General features: G+C 38.9%; 1 protein-coding gene across 5 annotated transcripts in view; it reads left to right on the top strand.

Annotated features, from left to right (window-relative positions):
- LOC146198257 (uncharacterized) overlaps positions 1-22,048 on the top strand; it is a 32,969-nt gene that overhangs the window by 2,201 nt on the left and 8,720 nt on the right. The window contains exons 1-12 of one of the 5 annotated variants that reach the window (XM_084593662.1): positions 1,514-1,701; positions 2,167-2,321; positions 3,880-4,009; positions 6,340-6,475; positions 8,771-9,541; positions 12,449-12,497; positions 12,851-12,959; positions 14,123-14,290; positions 15,607-15,723; positions 16,673-16,948; positions 18,119-18,260; positions 19,062-19,169. In XM_084593662.1, coding sequence (XP_084449788.1) covers positions 3,965-4,009; positions 6,340-6,475; positions 8,771-9,541; positions 12,449-12,497; positions 12,851-12,959; positions 14,123-14,290; positions 15,607-15,723; positions 16,673-16,948; positions 18,119-18,260; positions 19,062-19,169 — 1,921 coding nt within the window. In that variant the 5' untranslated portion in view covers positions 1,514-1,701; positions 2,167-2,321; positions 3,880-3,964. Of the gene's footprint in view, positions 1-1,513; positions 1,702-2,166; positions 2,322-3,217; positions 3,453-3,879; positions 4,010-6,339; positions 6,476-8,770; positions 9,542-12,448; positions 12,498-12,850; positions 12,960-14,122; positions 14,291-15,606; positions 15,724-16,672; positions 16,949-18,118; positions 18,261-19,061; positions 19,170-22,048 lie in introns of those variants that run through there. The other 4 variants (XM_084593659.1, XM_084593663.1, XM_084593660.1 and 1 more) reach the window with 4 other exon arrangements.

Below are 22,048 nucleotides of genomic sequence, written 5' to 3'. Positions count from 1 at the left end.
TCACACCCTGTAACTGTACATTTTAATCTTGTCGGATATCTCCAGTGGTCCAAAATTTTATTGATCTTGACTGGTTAAATAAGCTACTTTGAATGACAAGATACTTCTGGTTGCACAGGGTAATAATAAGGATAGCACCTAAGTTCTATTTTTGCATGTGTGCTTTCTTATTTTTAATATATAGGTTGTGTTATTTATAATGCCCTGCAATAGTTCTAGAGTTGTTAGTGCAATACTGCTTTTACTACTTATAACCACTGAATTTTATGCATTGTTGCATTTGATGGCAGCACATACCTGTTTCCAACACAAATAAGGTTTCTATGGGTGGTTAAGTTAAGATCGAGGCAGTCATAATTTTGTTTGTGCATTGTTGAACTAAAGGAGTGTAAGCACCACATCTTTGAAACTGCTGTTCAATTGAAGGTAGTGCTCATTTATTCCTGCAAATTACTTGAACGGTACAGCATGTGGCTGCCATAACCATGTAGCTCAGGCATGTTCTGCTTTGTTGTTTGCCATAAAGGCAACTGTAATCTCGAATACTGCCCAAGGATAGGAAGTGCCAAGTGCTGGGTCTATACTTGACCTACAGTCATCTGATGCTTAGCATTGCCATAGAGATGTAAAGTCAAATGCTGTGCAGTGAAATAGATGGCTCACTAAGTACCTTAAGTGCAGGTTAAATTAATACAGGTGAATTCAATGTAATGCTTGGTGGAAGTCCTCTATGTTAGTCCGTGCCAAGTCATACTTTTGCGATTGTCTGTCTGACAATGGGAGGCAGAAGGCTTTTAAGTTGATGTCCAATGATTGTGTTAACTTTACAAGCCTCATTTGTTTACTGGACTCTTTTTTTTGTCTAGTAGCATAATGCTGTTTATGTTAAACCATCAAATTTTTGATTAGCATAAAAGAGCAGTTTAAATAGGACTGAGTGAACTTACAAAAGGACTTCTAAGTTTGCTGTAGTCTAAGAGTACTGTATTTGACTATTATATTAAATATCCATGGTCTGCCATCTTGGAGTTTGCCCTTATCATTTTATGTAGCATTGACGGTGACATTTCCAGCAGCTCTGCATCTTATCTAGAAGGGAGAATGTCCTGGCTGCTCTTGCATTTCACAGATGCCATGTACAACTCCGCAGAACTGATGACTCTTTGAAATGAAACTTTCATTTATTTATTGTTAGTTTTGTGCTTGTATTTCAAGGCCTGAAAGGCATGGTGGAGGTGAGAAGGGGCTTGCATGAACACAAATATCTCTTGTCAGAAGAAAATGCTTCACATCTATGTTCTCTCCTGACTATTGTGGAGTTATTACAGAAGGAGCACAGATGTCACCATTTTTTCCCCTGCAAATGTGCCCTGATATATGTTATGAATCGCAAAAATGTCTTAGGTATGCTAAGATGATGTTCAAGCAATGCTGTCACTGAAGAATTTATGATGAGTGCATGATGAGAGGCAGAAAATGAAATGTATAATAGCTCTAGCAATTTTCCTCTGCTCGAGTTCTCTCCCTCGCTTAGGTGGCACTGGTAGCTGCCCCAAATTCAAGTAACAACGCTACTCTAAGAAAGAGGAGAGCTTACTTTGCACTTCATTTGCAAAGTATATGTTCTCACGAACACCAGTGAATGGAATTACATAGGTTGACTTAGTAATACCTAACAGCTTGCAAGTGGAAACACAAGTGGTAAGATTTTCATGGGGATGTGCAGGTGCCCACAATTGTTTTTGAAACAGAGAAGCCACAAAAAAAGTTTAATTGCTTTGCTGTCTGTAGGCACAGCCTGAAGTTGAGTGGTACACTGAGCAGGCAAATTAGGGAGTTTGTGGTTGCATGCCTAACCTGTCAATGATAAAACATTTTTTTTGTTTGTAGTTTTAACATTTCCAAAGCTGTGATGTGAAACTGTCTACTCTCAATCAAATGCATTAATTTTTCATTCTGATGGTGTCCACGGCACCTTTAGTACATGTTTCAAGTTCCAGCCACTGGGATATATTTCTTTGTGTGAGTCATTTGGGAAAGTGCACTTTTTCATCGGTGAACGAACTTTATTTCTTACTGTGACTTGGCTGCCAGCATAATTTGGAGATTCTTGGTAGCATAGAAAACATTGGCGTCATATCTAAGAAATGATTGTTTTTGTTCCAGGATACAAATCTGAATTTGTTTTCATCCGACCAATGGCACTGCAGAATTTCAGCACAGAGCGTATCAAATAAAATACGAAGTGCCTACACAGCTGAAGTCAATTCTGACATTGTCAGTGCAAGGCTGCATTCTGCAGTTTTTGCAAATGTACTGCTGTAAGTGGAATTGTGACCTAAATTTTCTGCACGCTGCTGAGTTTTTTTCTGTTCTGTGCATTTGTTCTTGTGGGCTAAGTTGACATTTGCATGCAACATTTTATTTCTTGATGGATTTATGTACCAGGTTAAAGCTGTTTACAGATTTTTGTTATCAAACCGTTGATAAGTACATCAGTTTGTTTTATGCAGGTGTTATGTAGGTGGATTTACAAGGTGCACATTATGTCCATTTTAGAACTTAATGATATAAAATTAATTAACTGAAATTAACTAAACAATCTTAAGGAGCAATAGTATGCTGCAAAATTGAAGGCCATGAACATCTTAATCAGCAATTTTTGACAGATTTTTTTAATTGGCAACTTAGTTAGAGATATCAAACACCAAAGATGCACATTTGAAAGCAGGCTTTCCCATATTGAATGTTTATAAATGGCATTACTCACATAGTATTGCCGCCATAATAATGTTAACTTCCATACAGCATAAGTACTCAAGTTTGCTGTATTTTATGCACAAGAAATAAGAATGACATTACATTAATTTCTTATACAACATCAACTATATGAATGTCTCTTCTGTTTTATGCATAAGAAATGTGGGTGACATTTTATGAACGTGCTTTCGAGAACGGCCATTCAATGAGCTTTCATGCATACATTTTTGGTGTTCAATATTTTAAACCAAATTGCCAATTAAGAAGTTTAAACAGAGATTTCGCCTTCAGCTTTGCAATATAATCATGCTCTTGCTCTATAAAATCAGAAATAAAAAGTTGATGAGCAAATTCTACTTAATTAGTCATATAATTATTAATCTTTATCATGTACACAATGGCCACCTTGCTGTACAACCAATGTGTCTGTCACAGATTTTAAAATAATCTGTAAATGGTTAAAACAATCTCCCAGTATATTTTAAATGCTAGTGCATCGAGAGCAACTGCAATCTCCTTGTGCACAGATGCAAGTGATCCTTGTCAGGTTCGGAATGGAGAGATCTAATTTTATATTTATGGTTAGTGAAACAAGTAGTTTGGGCCAAGTAGTTCCAAGGACTCTGTGCTATATGCTCTACTAGTATTCATATGGCATTGCTTACAACTGTTACATTTACCCATCTAGTATGGTGTGTAAATAGAATTTTTGTTGTGGGTCATAACATTTAAATGATTAATCTGTATGCTCGAAAATGAATGCAAACAAATTTTAACGTTAATGAAAACACTGCTACTGTCTAATTGAGCTAAATTGAGCGAAATTATTTTACAGAGTTGAGGTAAAAGATTGAACAAAGAGCTGTTAAGAATAGTCCAGAAGGGATTTCAAATGTGGCAGCAATATTGGTTTTGCCACTAACGCTGGAAAATGCATTAAATTCTGTGCTTTTCATGTTGTGGAATTGGCATAGTAGTGCAAATAGTACAACATTAGGTGGTTTTGCATGTAAACCATGTTTTTGATAAGTAGTGACTCCTTACATAGCTTTTCAAGTCTCATGAAATGATTTATTGATGTTTCAGTGTTGTAACAGAAAAAAAAATTTTTGTCTCTAGGTCTTCCGACATTGTAGCAGACACTGAGCTGGAGTACTTTGAGTCCGTGCTTGATGACTTTCCACGCATTGGGTGGCGATTTTTTATGGAGCTCGTGTTGTCGTGTGGTTGGAGAAAACACTTTCTGCAGGTAATTGTATGATGGCAAATTCTTCTATGCTGAATGTTCTTTTTCTTTTTTACATTTCTGTCTTTTTAACTTTGATGGTGGCCTTACAGTGGAAAATGAAAACTGTGACAGTATGTCAGTATTTCTTGCAAGGGTTCCTGAAACTTATTATGCAAACTGTTTTCTGCACCTTGCACTCAGCTACCAACAGCTTTGCTGGACTGACCAGTCATGCCGTTTGCAAACTCATTCTAACCTTTTGGTTTGAGTTCTTAAAGGGGCACTGAAAGTAGTATTATGTTTCGTGTACAGTTGTGCCTCGTTAATATGGACACTTTGGTTTCCACACGAAACTGTCCATAAAGCGAGATGTCTGTAATAACGAATCAAAGTTTTTTTTCTGAAAAAAAAAAAAAAATCTAAGGATAAGGTCTGCTTTAGAGCATAATGTCGGCCAGCGAAGTTAGCATTAGGAGCTACAAGCACATAATCCGAGTCACCGTTATGCTTCAAATGCGATGCAATTGAAAATATTGTGCTGCATTTGCATATTGTTCTTGATGGCATTTCATGAATAAATTACTTGACTTCTACTTTTCATCTCCCATGAACCCCTGCTACGTATCGGCATTTAGTCAGCTGAAAGTTGCTGAATCCAACTTTCTACAAGGCGCAAGCTGCAGTCAGAGTTTTGTTCACGTGAATTAATGCAACACAAAAAATCATAACGTGCGTCGATTGCGCAACTTAAAATATGAAACCACAAGCGAAAAGGGCAATCAATCAGTCATTGGCACTACGTGTCAGCAAAATCTAAAAGAGAAATTATCTTTGAAGCAGTGTAACGATTGGTATTTGTTCATTTTCTTGTCCATTGTCCAAACAGTGAGTTTTCATATTAACGAGACGTCAGTGAATGGTAAAGGTTTAGTCCCCAGAAAAGCTGTCCATAATTCGAGTCGTCCATATTAACAGGGGTCGTATTAACGAGGCACGACTGTATATGTTCTTTTATATGTGTAAGAGTCCATATTTGCTTTTGGATTTAGACAATTTATTGATAAAGAACTTGCAACAAGTTCATTTCTGTTTTGTGCATTTTCAGTATGACTGGTCATGTCATCCTTAATACCATTATGGAAACAGTGGTAGTTCTATTTAGGACAGTATTTAATGAACTAAAAGCCATTTATTTAGCTTGAGTATATGAATGGCATGGGTACTGCATGTTTAAGCTGACATCACAAAAGTGACATGTTATCTATTGTAACTTTGCATCAGCAATTCACGTGAGTGCCAGTTCTGTTTTATAGTACCAATATTTTTTCCTAGTCTCTCATTTAATGAACGCTTTTAAAGTTTAGCTTAATGGTCTGATAATGTCTTCTGCAACTTTCATTACATGCGGCCATGATTTCAGTTTGTTTACTTGTTTATTATTTATTTGCACATATACTGCAAGCCATCACTTTGTTGCAAGCAGGAGCGGCATACAACTAAAATATAAAAACCATAAAACCTTCAGTTACAGCAGCTACAAAGTCATGTACGGTACATTAGATTCAGTAGTAATCGTTACAACAATACTAGAAGTCATAAATAAATCCTTGAGCTCCTTCACAAAACACTCGATTAACGTAACCTGAATGAAGGTGGTTCCGCTTTGTGAGAATATTGGGGAAAATCTGAACTGAAACATATCATGTGAAAAATAGGGCTAATTAATCCTCTTGTAGTACATGCTGTGATTTGCTCACCATTTTCACACAATCTAGCAGATCTGCCTTCAGATCACCTGAGGTGTAACCATGAAGCAGTACTGGATGGCTAACTTTTCTTCTTACTCCTAAAGGCTGTAAATTACTTTAGAAGTAATGCACTTGGAGAATCTGTCTTTCTATATTTACTATACATAAAATGAAATGCTTTTCACTGTCCGCACCTCAGTTAAGTGATGTCCTTTTCAAAATGTGGATCTCAGGCTGCTGCCGCATATTCAAATCGGGACCTAACACAATCCTTATACGTGGAGATTATGGCACTGATGGAAGAATTTTCAAGTTGTCTTTCAATAACTATATTTTTGGTGCAGATGAGCAGATGTCAGAGATATGTGAGGGTTCCTCTGAGATATTTTCAGCTCTCCTCTTCTCGATAATGTGAAAGCAAACACATTACGGTTGCTACAGGCTAAATTGGGCCGAGTTTGTTTTCTTTTTGTGTATGTTACAGGGTCACAGGAGGACTGTGACCCTTTCTGACAACTGTACCTTGTGTGCATTGCTGTGCTTTTAATGCCTGTGTTGCTTTTTTCTTGTTTTACCAATTTTGCATTCTTGGGACAATTTCAGGCCCTGAAAGCATTGCCTTCTGGAATTCGGCTTACAGTGCTTGAAGCAATAAGCGACATCTCCAAAACCACGCCCTACATTTGGAGCTGTGCAACATCTGCATTAATTTGGTCATCCTGTGTTGAACCCATAAAAGGTACGCAATATTGTGTTTGTATCACCATTTTAACAACTTTGAGAAATTAACCAACCATATTGTAAACATTCAGGTTTTACAGTGTGTCTATAAGAACAGACGAAGTTAGACTGTGTTCTTGTAGATGCCACTGATCAGGGAAATCATAGCTGTATAAAATTACTTTTGACTTCATATATAACACCTGCTGGATGGATAGTAGACATCTGAATAGGTTCGAAAATGTCTATGGTTTATATTAAATATTAGTGTACTTCTATCTGAAATGTGTAAAATCTTCAGTACAGACTTAGTCATTTGCTTTAGAAGCCAACTTTGCTCATGCTCTCCGTTAGTATGCTCAGTTGGGCAAGTCAGTTACTATTGATAAGTGCTGGGACTCCGAAGTGGAGCTTGAACTGTTTTAGCAAAGTTAAGTTGCAATCTTGCATGTGTGTGGCATTCATGTAATACACATGGGGGTAGGGTACATACCTATGGGTATGTGCCCCCTATTCCAAGGACAAAACCAAGCTATATGTTTCAAGTTTACAGCTTCAGATTAGATGCTTCTGGAAACAGTATACAAATGTGGGATAACTTTGGTGTTTTTATGGAGCTGTACAAAAAAATTCAGCAACCTAGGTCTACAAACTTTCTGTAATGTGGTCACCTGCATAATTAAGGAAGATGTGACACTTTTTATGCAAGAATAGAAAAAAAGTAGTATTGAGGAATTAGTGAGGTAGACCTCTATGAAGTCCTTGATATTATTCATTGTTAGGTGCATACAAGGTCTGCCCAAAAAATACATGACCTTTTTTATTTTTTAAAAGCTTAGCAGCCTAGCACAGTGATTCTATACTCTCTCTCAAAGTGGCCTTTCAGGAGCTCACACATATAACCCTTGGAAGCCTGTTGACTAGTGCTTATGGAGGACTTGCCAATGGAGGGGGACAACCTTAGAATTTTCTCGCTTTTTTTTTTTTTATAATTACATAGATTTTTTTGCGGCACTTGATAAATGTCAGTTTATCTGATTTCATTCTTTCATTAATTTAATCAGCTGACCATGGTTAACATTTTTTTAGGTTTCAATGCTACAAGGTTTATCTGCATTTCTTGTCACATTATTGTGGTGTACTGATATGCCATTTCTGAGATTTAATTGCTCTTTAGAATAGCTGGCCAGTGTTCTTGATGTAGGTTTACTATTTTATTTTATGTTGAACAATGCCAGCTTTCTTATTCGTGTTGGTCTAGAAAAATAAAAATCAATGACCTTAGCCTATGCTGCATGTTGTGCACATATGACCTTGCATTAATTTATTTCTCTTGTTTCAATGTTTGTCTTCAAGCTGGTAATTTTGAAAAACATGACAGGTGGCAAATTTGAGCCCATATTTAGCCTATGATGCCTTCAGTCATTGATCAATCATGGCAGTATGCACTGATTGTTTGGATTAGCAGAAGTAATTGTGTTGGTTCAGATGCGACAAGAAGTTTGGGTGTACTTGTCATTTTTCCTTATGTTAGTAAGCTGAATAACGGTTCTCTTGTGCAAAACCACTCTTACAGAGGTGTTTGTAGATGGGAATTTCCGTGCGGCAAATGTTGTCGCTGTTGTATGTTGCAACTGAAGACTGCATGTTTATTCAGGCTGGCCTGGGTCATAGGGTCGTGTGAGCTGGAAAATGGACAACCTCAAGGATGTGCCATGTGGGGTCATGGAACTTGATTTTAAGAGTAGGCATTCCCATAGAGCATTGAGCACAACCGGTGCTGTCATTTCCTTAGCTTGTGGAAAAGAGAGGATTTAAAAAAATTTTTCCCATGAAAATTGCACTCAATTAAGATAATTTATTGTTATTAGCCAGAAGAAGCAGCTCTTTGGGCATCATTTACTTTCATGCAAGTTGGGTGTTATCGTAATCCCCGACTACAACTTCGTAGCATTAAATGACCCAGCACTTCTTTCTATAATAGGGCACCTTCAAGGTTGCAAGTGACCTTAGTCGCTCTAGCTACTTGGTGCACACTTCAGGAAATCAGTCCCTTTTGAATTGAAAGTTAAAAATGCAGGCCCAGATTTGGACACAGCATTTCGTTTTCCTTTTTTTTTTTAATCCTGTAACCTTGTTTCCTTAAAATGCCTGTCTTAATTGTAATCATGGAAACAGTCTTTATTAACCTAATCTTCTTACTTGCGTACAGATGCTTACAGCAAACATTTTTGCTCGTTCGGTTTTGTGCATTTGTTTACATCTACTTGCTTGGCATTGTTTGTTTGACTTTAGAATTTTTGCTTTTTGACAGGATTCGACACGAGCCATGATGAAACACTCTCTGCTTTCTCTGAAATACAAGTATTGCCTTCATCAGATGGAGCTTCGCCAACAGCGGAATGCCTTCTCGATTGTTATGTTCAGAGCCTCGTATGCCTCTCTGAGAACAGCAGCCTTTCTGACTCTGAATTTGCAGATTGGTCATTGTCACTAATGAATGTAGTTCTCGATTTTACGCAAAGCATCTTTGAACCAACAGAGTTTAGCCTTTTCGATCCCGATCTTTGGGTAGCTAATTATGACGACCTGGGGAAAACAGCGCCGCAAGATTTTTATGTAGTGTCATTGTGCTGCTGTCATGTTGCAAACAGTCTTTCATGGCCTGACATTTGCCATCTGCTGAGTCGTGCTCATAGCTTGCTCTTCAAGGAAGTGACAAAAGCACTTGCGTTTTGCTGTGGAGAAGGACTTATCCAAGAGCAGAAGGCCAAGCATGCTCTTTGCAGTACCCATGGATTCTGTGTAGCAAACTTAGTTCGTGGAAGTAAGAACGAATTCATGTTGAAGAAGGGCATTCCAGAAGATTTGTGGCATTTGGTTGAACGGTTGCAGTGTTTACTGAACTGCGTTAAAAGCATAAACCAAGAGCTTGAAACTCAGAGCCCTCTTTTAGCTTGCCTGACAGCTCTGATTGAGAGATGGGTCATTGAAGAAGTTAATATGCCTCCTGAACACAATGAAGAGGCACTCATCAGTGATATTGAAACCTTTCTCAGGCAACAAAACGCCTCACTTAGTTCAGGTAAGCTATCATGTCATTTTCTCACTATTGATGATTGGCGTATGGATGGTTGAATTTCTTTAGCTTTTTTGTTATACAGCTCATTGATCACAAGAGAGAAACTGCTATTTGGAGTAGTTTATGGATAGCAGGGGCTGCTGTTAGTGTGACTTCGATTTATTAAGCTACCAAGCCTAGTGTTAAAGGCGGCAAAACAACACGCACACACACAAGAAAAGAAGAACGGGACAGAGCGCCTCTGTCCGGGAGGTGCTCTGTCCCGTTGTTCTTTTTTTGTGTGTGTGCGTGTTGTTTTGGGGCCTTTAACTTATAATGAATAGACACCAACTAGCCCAACAAGAAGTTCTCTCAAGCCTAGTGTATTCAATAGCAGGGTGGCATCACTATAAAACATGAACAAATAAATGGGGGGTACTTGTGCTCTTTTTTTAAAAGTATGACATGACTGCATTAATGGTTCTTCTCTGTGACTTCCCATGCAGATTCTCATTTGTGTGCATTCACTTTACTCTTAATCACTAATCCTTTAATTTTTGACCCCACCACGGTCGCTAGTAGTTATCGTGCTTGACTGCTGAACCCAAGGACTGGGGTTCAGTTCTAGCTGCAGTGGCTGCTTTTTGATAGAGGCGAAAAGCAAGGCATCTGTGTAGTGTGTGACGTCAGTGCATGTTAAGGATTTCCAGGTGCTCAAAGTATCCAGAGCTTTCCACTACGGTATCCCTCATAGCCTGAGTTGCGTTGGGATGTTAAATGCTATAACCCGAATCAAGCCAAACTGAACCAAAACCTTATTTTTGCCTGTATTACCTTGCTCATATTCATTAGCATACAGTTGTAAGCTACTACATTATGCTAAAGACTGCCAGCCGTACATATAATGTTAAAGGACTATGGACACCTAATTTTTGAGTTCATATTTTATCATTTGTAATGAAGCTTAGGACATTACTGTACACGAATCACGTCACATTCACCTACGACTGCTGAATAATTTATAATCGAATTTCTTTTCTCATCTGTTTCGATTTCGGTTTCAACAGCCGAGCGATGGCTGTGATGTCACAGTCAAGCCTAGGTCACGCGAGTGATGAAAATACAGCGATATAATCATTACTTTGTCATTTAAATTCACTACTATGATGAAGCCAGCCTGCCTCAACAGGAATCACTGCAAGCGAAGAATGAGCAATTATATCGCTTTTTTTTTTTTTTTTCATGACGCACATCAAGACATGATTGTGACATCACAGCCATCTCACGGCCATCAAAACTGAAAATGATGAGAAAAGGAAATTCAGTTATAAATTATTTAGCGGTCGTAGGCGAGAACTGTGTGTGGATCGATATACAGGATTGACCTTACGCATCATAAACAAGAATAATTAGTCGCTCCTGCCAACTGAACTATGTCATGGTCTGGTGACCTCACTCAACCTACCGAACAATCAGTGCCTAGCCATGTCACCTGCCAACTGCTACCTGCAAAGTCATGCTCATTGTTTTTCGTTCTCAGTGCCAGCAACACCAGACTTTCTGGAGAATGGAGCCTTTAGTGATACTGCATTGATATGTTATGCAAAAAATTATCAAGCAGGGAAGAATAGAGAACTGAGATGCTCTTTATGATATGCATTGTTAAATAAGTTGTATTTAAGCCCTCGTCTGACATATTAGTTGACTGGAGCTCAGAATTAATTTGCCAAATATGGAAGTTTCTGTAGGTTTATAGGGCATTCTTGAGTCTTGTGGGAATGACATTTTTTGTGGAGCTAAAGTAAATGCTGCAATACTTATTTGCAGAGGCAGAAAACAGCCAATTTCTCTACTGCATATTTGGATACTGCTGGATCCTTGAACATATTATAGATGTAAAATGCTGCAGTAATGCCATGCATATTGCAGGATGGTGGAAAATGAAAGTAATGCGTGTAATGCATGTGTAAAGTCTCTGTTCATTTGCTGCTAATGACAATATTTTATTTAAATTTAGTAGCTTTTGTGTCTGTTAAGTGAGTCTTAAACTTGACTGAAATTTTGTTTTGTACTTGTGTTTCAGTTTCCTCGTTATTGGGCGTTGGTAGGCACAGATTGTTGCTTTTGTCAGTTAGCCGTAGGATCAAAGCTCAGGCCGAGCTATAGTTCTTTTCTTTATACATACATCCTGCTTTCTACTTTTTCAGCCAGTGCATTGGTCTTTCCGTGAGTGGATTATTTAACATTCCATTTACTTGCTCCTTTCTTTCTTTCTTTCTTTCTTTCTTTCTTTCTTTCTTTCTTTCTTTCTTTCTTTCTTTCTTTCTTTCTTTCTTTCTTTCTTTCTTTCTTTCTTTCTTTCTTTCTTTCTTTCTCTTTCTTTCTCTCTTTCTTTCTTTCTTTCTCTTTTTTTTTTTTTTTTTTTTTTTTTTTTTGTAGCTGGAGAGTACTGTTTTTGGGTTAACTTGTGTCAATGTTTTGCATGTGTATACCTCCCAGCCATATATTACTGCTTACACATGATCAAAAATGCTTACTATTTGAAATACAAGAGTACTTGCTAAAAGTGGCCAGACAATCGCATGCAAAGAACCATAAGAAAATAATATTTTTGCTATGAGCTGCAGTAAAAGGGCAGCTTGGATTTTGTTTTCTTTTTCTTCAGCTGTTTTGACTTCACTCCTTTTATTCTTGAGAAAAGTACCTCATAGTGGATCCAGACATAAAATTCAGAAAGGAAGCTGTCTTTAGAGGCAGTTATGTAGAGTAGGGAATGGGGTATAGATGGCAGAGTGTCGCGAGCCACACATGGGCCTGTCAGGAGCCGCAATTTGGCCGCTCCTGGAGTATACTATGACAGTTGCAGTTGAATAATTTTAAAATGTTCTTATACAGACCTCTTAATATTGGTATATTCTCTCCCAATACTAGAATTCGTTGTCTGGATTTTGAGACATGAAACCCATCACAGACATCAATGGTAAGTGCACTTGAAAAGCATTCAAAAATGTATTTAAGCTAGAAATGAATATTGCTAATAGCTTCCATCATGTTGGTTAATCTCGAATATCGTGACAGTTATATTATGCTGAACTTCAAAAGAACATAAAGTTCATGGAAGGCTAAAATGAATTTGTAATTTGGTTGTAGTTTGCAGAACAAGTCAATTTAAACACTAATTAAACCATGCCTTTGGACTCTAGGGCTTTCACTGTTGTGATCTAAAGAGCTCCAAAATTGAGAAACGTGTATGTAGCAGAATTAGTATTCAAATATTATTTTAAGAGTATTGTGCCTTTGAAGTTTATATTTGCATTATAATTTTCCCCCCAGGAGCTGGGATAAACTGACCAGCCATTTAAGCCTGTTGAGTCACCCAGAGCTATTTCCTCGTCTGTGCAAAGTTGCCCTGTGTGAAGCTGAAAATGACTGTGTGAAGAAGGTACTGCATGAAATTTTCGTGAAACTTGTTAATTCTGTGTGATCTTTTTGTTGAATCTTCATCTTGATGTGCTAGATTTGTACTTCTCTTGAATGAGGCTCTAACAAAATATTGCATGATGCATTACGGCTACAGAACTTGGGAGGCTATGAATCTTATATATACCCAAACCTTGAAATTGTGAAATAAAAATTCTAAACCTCTAGCAGCTTACCATCAGTATTTCTTTCATCATAAAAATATGAGAAACTATTTAAATTGTTGAGAAATTAAAGACAGGGTGTGACTAACTCTGAGAAATTTGGTTAACAAACAAACTTTATTCATACATAGGTACTCTGTTGCATGCAGTGACTGGGCATCACTGCATAACGTTCCGTACTAGCAGTATGACCTCTAAAATTTAAAATTGTTTCACTAAGATTTACTTCTTTTCTTTTAGTAAGTCTTCTTGCTGTGTACACTGCGTGCTTCTGGCAGCTAATACTATGTAAATGCATTGATAATTTGGACTGCACAATACAAAATTTGATCTCAAACTGGGCAGAAACACTTAAGGCTGCTTAGGTGCATGAATGCAGAAGCAGTATTTGCAAAAACCTTGGTTTTAAAGCATAAAAATGGAGGTACGAAGAATAATCGAATCACAATTTCGATAACAATGGCAGGAAAACTGGTATACTACATGGAGGTTAGCCAGCGGCTGGTATATACAAAACGATAATATAATATTGTCTAAAGTGGTGGTTCTCAGTTGCAGATGGGTCTGCATGCATCCACTGATGTGTTGTGGATACTCAGCGTGCTGTGTGTTATACGCTTGATGATAACATTCATTCTTATTGTAATCATCGAGATTTTTATGACCGTCTCTCAGGCTTAAAAGCCACTGGCTTTTTTCATAATGAGACTTATAATGCTATTTCATTAAAAAATTAATTCTTTTCCTGTCTCTGTTCTGCAAAGAGCATTGAAAGGTTTAGATTGTAGCATTACTTTAGTTTGAGTTGTGCATTTGCGTACATTGCATGTTTGCATGCATCCTGGCCATAAAATAAGTGCAGCAACTGTTGTGCTAAAGAACTAAGAGCTCCATGCAAAGGCAGGCATCAGTTCTGTGTTATTTGGTCACAAGTTTACTCTTTTATGTATACTTTTTGCAGCTTGTTCACAAGACCTGCAGCGCAGCACCTCCAAAGTTGCAAGAAGCAATGCTGTTTTACATTTTGCATTCAGACAGCTTCAGTGGCCTGAAGTTAATTGACTTTGAAAGCCGACTTACTGAAAAACTGAACCTTATTTGCGATGCTGACTTCGGACACAATTCAGAGGTGATGCTCTTTTCACTACAATGGGTAACCATTGGTAACATGGATGTTTAGTGGAAGTAATTGGAGGAGAGAGATTCAAGAGCTGCTGCTATAACAAAACAAAAATAAAAAAAAATAGTGAAGTGTTCAAATTGTGATGCTACTATGGATTATAAAGTTTCAGCTTGGATTTATTGCTGTGAGCAGTAAAAGTATGTAAGAGGCAGTTATTATAGAGCTGTACAGTAGACTCTCATTAATTTGGCCTTTAAGGGACAAGAAAAAGCTTTAATCAACCGAAAGTTCGAATTATCGAATAGGCCTAAAAAAACTACCGAAAACTATTTGCACTTCAGTAATTTCATCTATTAAACACTCGTGTGATGGTTGTCTCCATTTGAAACAAAACCCAAGTGAGAATGGCGATTTTTCCTTGTTTGAACACAATTTTGGGAACATTGAAGAAGTGCTCCAAAATTGTAAAGGCCTCCGCTACCCGTGGCTACCCCTTTCGCAGCACAATGCAGTAGAAGTGCCTGCTTACAAAACAGCCCCATCATGTTTCGAAAATGCTTTACTGCACATTTCACGCAGTGAAGCGCGTAATGTGGTGTAACTGCATGTGTTCAGTGTACAGTTTCAGCGGTTCTAGCGTACTGGCAGCAGTATGTGGGTGCATGTGAGAAACATATACATAGGTTTTTGAACAGAGTGACGTCAGTCCAATGAACAGTGACGCTGCAAGCGGCGTCTGAAACGATGCGACTGGCCTACGTGCAGCCACAAGATAGTGCGTGAAGTTAAGGAAAATGAAATTGAAGCTATGTGGCTGAGCTATATTTTGAAAACTTCAGTCGTCGTCGTGCTTGCCACAGCACACACAAAGTGCGTGTCAAATGCCCGGGCACCGCTCTTCCATGCAGTTCATCTTCAGGGAAGTCTATTTCAGTGATTTCTGGCTACATGCACAGTACCTAGACGTGATCGCCCATCTGAATTAACTGGAGTGAATCCGCGAATATCCGAATTTATGAATGTCTGACGACTTGCATGAGCATTTACTGTGTCTTACTCTGAGGTGATACATTTGGTAAATACTGTCATACAACATTCATTATCTCTGAATAACTCTTCTGTTATTTCTGGTTGTTGATTGCATGTGGGTTCCTTTTTATGTACACACAAACACATATATTAACCACCATGTCTGGTATGGCATAAGTTTTACATTTGTTCACGTGCTTTTTTCATTGAAAAGAAAACTGCGTTTTTTGTGTAGTTTTGTCAGAATTGCTAACTAAAGCTATGGCATTTTTCCTTTCATGAAAAATAACAAGAGCGCTGAGCAAGTATGTAGTGATTTTGCCAGCTTATGCATGGAGTCTCCCTTGGAAGTCATTGAAGGCCTTGTTGACTTAGCTGTTACTGATGGATGTACCACTACAGTTGCACAGGTGAGTCTAGTCATAGCTAACCCTGGACATAAGCAGAGTCCTTACAAGCAGAGCTTTAGGGTAATTTCCTAAATGTGCGTGCCTACAGGGCAGGGTTTGATTGGTTTTCTTGTGACGCAGTCAAAAAAAGCATTCAAGAAAAAGGAAGCTCGTAAAGGGAAACTAAAGATGTTGCTTGTAAAGTATGCTGCAGTTGATAGCAGTATGGGCATGGATTTGGAGACAGCAATAAAGCCATTTTGTGCCACAGGCACTGAGTTGATTATTTCAGTCGTTTTAAGGAGTACTCTATGGTGCTCAAGGATTTACAGGAAACTTGAAGCCAGAGCCATTTTAGGCACTACATATCTTTTTGTGAGTAGGTGCAGATAAAAGCTACTAATACCAATAAATGCCACGAAAAGCTAACTGTATGACACTTTTTTTTTTTGCGGAGGGTGGAGAGGATGGAGGGGGAGCAGTTTTCAAAATATTACAATTCTGATCGTTGTTTGTTGCTACTGCTTTTTAAATACAGCTGATATGTGATTTCAGATGTTTCTGTGAAGCAGACATTGGATTAGCTAGGAAAGTTTCCACAGTTCCCCCAGACTTAGTCTCCGAAGCCTCCATTTCAGGGCAGCATTTCCAAATGTTTGTGAAATCTTCTTCACGACTGTTTAGGAGGGTCTCATACTTAGCTTTTGGTATATGAAGTATCTCATTTGAAGTAACCCAAGTTGGTGTAAGAAGAGCTTATATAATAAGCTTGTTTAATAAGTTTTAATTTGTAATATACTTGATTTAGCCTTGTGCTTGATGCATGGTAGCCTTATTGCTTATGTACTGTTACACCCAACCCAATATAATGTAATAATGTAATGTAATTAACTGTGGAAGCTCACTTTACAAGTCTTGAATTCATTGCTGACCTTCACACGCCTGATGACACCTGCCACATTCTTTACAGCTTCTAGTGCACCTTCGAGTTGTTTGCCAATATCAAAAGTCTCCTGAAGTTGAACAAAGCATGCTTGGAAGCTTTCTTTTGGAAGTATTTGAAAACCTTCTTGACACCATGACATCAAAGCATCATAACAATTATGTGCATTTGATTGAAGAACTGGTGAAGTGCAGCAACATTGTGGATTGCGATTGGCTGCTAGTTCATATTGTACACTACATTGAGTTGGCTGGCGCCAGTGATCCACATGCAGAAGACTTCTTTCCTGTTCGTGTCTTCATGGTAAGAACAAGTCGCTATTTTTTAGCCTGTGACAAGATGTAAGTGCATTTGTGCTTCCTTGAGCTTTACACCTGCATTGCACTTAAAAAAATGTCTGCCATGTAAAATTTATTTGAACGCAATAAGAATTGAATAAATTCTGCAGTGGTGTTTTGGTTATGTATTTTAAATGTTTAGAATGGTGTAAAAACTTATACAGGAAACATTGGCATTGTTAACTCTCTCGTTTGCAGAGGAAAGAGGGCAGGCTCACAGTGGTGTACTCAAAAATTTATTTAGCCATAAATTAACACATTTTGGTTTATTGTAGGGTGCCAGACCTTTGAAGAAACTGTCTTGTGTGAGGATTTCAGGAAGAAAGCAGAATAATTGGGGCATATAAAAGTAACCTTTTGGTTAGAAAATTTGTGGTATCCCAAAAATGTTTAAAAGAAAATGTTAACTTATGAAGCCAAAATTGGGAGTAGTAACAAACTACAAAATAGATTTGGTACGAAAAATTTGTAAAACCCTTGGTTTAAAATCTTCCGAAGAAGTCCATGAATGCATTTCAAAGCACACACACATACTGCACAGACAATTAAATAAAGCTACATTTATGTTCAACTTTGCACATTTCATAGCATAGTTACCAGTTTGGATGCTTCTCTTTCACATGAAAATTGTGCTCGAGCTTGCCATGAGCCAAGCAATGTAGCCTGTCCTGGACATTGACATCACAGAGCTACTGAACAGCTGCTGTGTCTACACTTATCATTATCCTTTTTGTTAAAGATTCCAGCAATTGTCGCTGTAATGTTGAAATATAATGGCCATTTTCGAATACTGCATGAAACAAGGCAATCTTGCTTAGCGCAATTGAATTAAGCTGAGAGCTTTCATGAGAGGTTAAGAAAGGAGAGCTTCCTAGCAGTAGATACAAGACTAAACCTGAAACTGCAGTGTAGTTTTTCAGCCATACACAGGAGAGAGTCAGTTACACATCTAGAAATGGCTGCAAGCGTGCTGACAAGCTGTTTCTTAGTACTGATCAAATTGGCAGAATTGAACAGGCAAGATAAGTTTGGTTGCTCTCACCGCTTATCTAGGCTGAACACATGGAGCTTTAGCTTGTGTGTGTGACTATGTATTGTGACATTTTTTGGGCAATACATGCTTGTTGCATTTCAGACCATTGCATCAAAGATGTCCAAGCGCTATATTGTTCCCATGGCTCAAATGCTGGTTCAAATGCTTGACAAGGCTTGTTCAGAACTCAATGGTGCAAGGAAAGAGAAGGTGCTGCATTTCTTGCAAGCCTACATAGATTTAGGTAAATATGTTTTGGGGTTGCTGAGGCACGCAAAGTTATTTTATAATGATCGACAGAGCTTAGACATGTGGACGACAATACAGACACGACGACACAGGCACTGAAATGGGTTCAATATTGTTTTCCATGTGTCTAAGCACTGTTGATCACTATTTATCAGCACCAACTGGCTCAGAGCTGGTATTATTAAAGTTTATTTTTTGTCTTAGCCATAAGTTTTTGCAAGCACTTTATGTTTGCTTTTTTCATCATGGGTTGACATTTGTAAAAATTGGCTTTGGAAGCAGTATACACTGCCACGCAGATGAAACTCCGGCATGCGAGTGGAGGTGAAATGTTGAAGGCACTTGCGTGCTGTACGATGTAAGTGCATGTAACCCGCCAGGCACCTTTAACTGTTATGTTTCACTCTTGAAATGCTGCTGTCAACAGCAGGGGAAAATTGGTGGCAAAGGTGCATGTGGAACAAGCATGCCAGGTTGCTCTTTTCACACATGCGCCTGGTGCCACCCATTCTTGCTGGCCTTTGGCGGTAGTGATCCTCAATGTGCAGCGGCAATGTATTTTCGGTTTTCCTCTGAGCATGAAACAGCCTGTGCATGATAAGTCATGAAGGTGTCAAACACTCTATGGCAGTTGTCGTCGAGAATGCAAGAGGCCGTCACAGCTGCTTCTCTATTTCACTAGCATAACAACCTAAAGGAATTTGCTTTGTGAGTGAGGTTATTAAGTCATTCAAGTGTTTTCAAGCATAGAGCAAAAGTGAGTGTTTCTTCTGAAATTCACACTTTCTCTTGGTAGATGACAGCTGGACCACCCAAGAGGTTAGCCTGATGTGTGGCGTTGGCCTGAGCTGCACAGCAATAAAATGCTTTTTTGAGAAGCAGAAACCTGAATGTGAAGCCTTTGGTGAGGCAGCATATTTATTTTTCATGCTTCATGTGTGCTTTCATGTGTATTTTGAGAGATGCTTGTGCAGTTTCTACGAGTACTTTCTCAGATGTTAAACTTTAGAGAATGCTTTCACACAGTTAAGTAGAATTTTCATTCATTACTTTGGAAAATACGGTAAAAGGTTGTATGCTCATTTTGAATTACCATCTCAAGTGGCAGTATGTCAGTCTGGCTCAACATTTCTAGGCAGGTGCTGTGTGCAGTCTACAGCCGCACTCTCACTTCAAGGCATAGAAAGGACAACTCCATCCACTTATTGTTCTGGGTAAACATTTGATTCTCTGCCTGTCCAGCAGCAGAAGGTGAATTTATTTCCAAGGAAATTGGATTTAAAGCTCTCTCTGGTAGTTGATTCAAACTTGTGGCATCTTTACCAAAAAGGACGGGTTGCTACCATTTTGAAATAATGGTGCATTAGTGCCGAACTATTGTTGACGCGTGCATTTTGCTTGTGAAATTGGCCACTGATGTTGACATTTGAGTTAAATTATTGAACTTTTTTCTAGCTTATAAAAACTCCATTTCCAGTTGTGATCAGAATGGGTACCCTAACGATACAGGCCAACTTCAGTTTGTTTTCAATATCCCTTTAATATCTGATAAATTTTGACCAGCCAGTTGTTAAACGCTGCATGACCGTGTGCAGTGGCGGGTAGTAGGGTTGTGCGACTATTGAAGTTTTTCAATATGAATGGAATGTAATGTGGAAAAAAATGCCTTCGATTGTTAACTATCTATTCATAAAAGTAAAACAAGATATCATAGGCAAATGCTTTTTTTTTTTCACAGTGCAGTAAAACCTTGTTAATGCAAAGTTATAGAGGCTGTGAGGGATGTTCAAATTAACTGGGTTTTGGAATTAATCACAACATCAAGCCTTGCACAGGCAAAAAGCTTTATTGCAAGAATGTGCCGTGCATGCCATTCACTTCATTCTGTCACCACACTTTATTTTGTCGTTTCCTATGGGATGGCATCGTGGTGCGCACAATTTAAAGTGATAAATTGTAAACACATTGCAATGCCTGCAAAGATCAAAAGCGAAACAATGCTCCACCCTGCCCTTTACACTTGTGTACAGCCCGACTGGCTTGTGGCAAGTCTGCATGCCATGCACTTCCAGATTTCACTGTGTGCGCACTTCGCTGAGATTATCAGAAGTTGCTCTTGCGCCACCTACCACTAGTCTGAGGGAGCGACCGACAGCATGAACAAGCTGGGCAAACAGCACACAATTTGAATTTTCTCTAGGGTAGCCCATTTGCATAGGAATTAATTGCATTTTTTGATGCATTGAGTCCCATGCATCCTGTCAAGAATGAGCATCACCTTGGGGTGTGTACTACCTGCCACTCGTCCAATCCTAGTTTTACACCCAGCAGGTAGATTGGCAAATTTTTGGATGGTCACTTTTCTGAAGAAAAGGTTATATAACTGTATTTAAAATAATCGAGATGCCGGTAACCAAGCACTGTAGCCATGGCGCACCATTAAAAGAAATGGCACAAGCCAATATAGCCGGCAGTCAACACGCCGCTGATATGGTTGCATCTCGGGATACGCACTGCCACTGCTATGGGTGGGAGATGCTTCAATGCCAGTGCGTCCGCTATACGCTGCCTCAACTACAGCCAGGCAGGAGAAGAGCGATAGTTAGGTGCATCACTGCCTCCAGTTCGAAGCACTGAAAGCACGTTATTTTGAAATTGCTATCCATGGCTGCATTGCAGCGAAGCACATTCCTTCTCTGCAGGGTTGCGCTTGAACGGTACGCAAGCTGTACAACAGTGTTTTTAGTCCAAAAGCACTAATCCGGAGGTTCAGAGCCTTGCGAAATTGTCTCTAACATGGTAGAACATTTGTGTGTCCGTAAACTGGCTGCACCTCATGCCTCTTGGTCTCACCTGGGCATGTATATCAGCTTCCAAGACAGTAGCCTCTCCAACTGATATCTCGGAGACGGCACACAGACACTGCAGCAGGTGCTTTCGTTCGTTATAACCAGGTTTAAGTAGGGCTAACCTCTGCCATTTTGTTTTTTGGGCTGCAACCTCTGGGGCATAGGCTCTACAACATATCAAGAATTGACATCGATTTGTAGTGCCACTTGGTGGCTCTGATGGGCTGTTGCTTAATTGGCTTGAAGCAGAATCGGGTTTAGGAATTCCTGCTTAGTACTCAAAACCTTCGAATGAAACGGGTTGGTGCAGGGTACCACTTTGATTTATCTCGTCAAATTTACATCAGAAATTACAGGGCCACAGAAAATTTTCAAATTACTATTGCCATGCCGTGGTGGCTGAGTGGTTACAGTGCCAAACTACTGACCGTGCAACCTGGGTTTGATTCCAGGCAAAATGCAAGATGCCCGTGTACTGTATGATGTCAGTGCACATTAGGTTGTAATAGTTTTGCATAAGCGTGGCCTTCTTGATGCTCAGTGTGCTTGCTTTTCATGGCATTATTTGTTAGGACAAGAAAATCTACTCTTGAGCGACGTAAATAAACATTTTCAAATAAGAGCCTTATGATCTTGGTGCAGGTGCTATTACAAAAAGCCATGCAAGTCCCATTTGGGAAGGAGTGCAATAACAGTAGAGGTTATCAGTGTCTCCTTTTCCATCTACTAATTATGGAATTGAATTAAAGGCAAAAAGCCTTGTGTACGTTAGATGTGGCTGATGGAAGCAGGAGCTAGAAAAGTCTGTACAGTGGGACCACACATGCACACAGTGAAAGTCTCTGGGAACTAGTTCAGATGAACGCATCTTTGACACATACTCTCCTACATTGCGCTGCTTATGAATGCTGCTTCCAAAAATTTTTGTTCATTG

The sequence above is a fragment of the Amblyomma maculatum genome, chromosome 2, assembly GCF_055883805.1.
Source record: "Amblyomma maculatum isolate TAMU_Amacu chromosome 2, ASM5588380v1, whole genome shotgun sequence".
In the NCBI taxonomy this organism is placed as follows: domain Eukaryota; kingdom Metazoa; phylum Arthropoda; class Arachnida; order Ixodida; family Ixodidae; genus Amblyomma; species Amblyomma maculatum.
The sequence above is the reverse complement of the archived record's forward strand: the minus strand, read 5'-3'. Positions and strand labels throughout refer to the sequence as shown.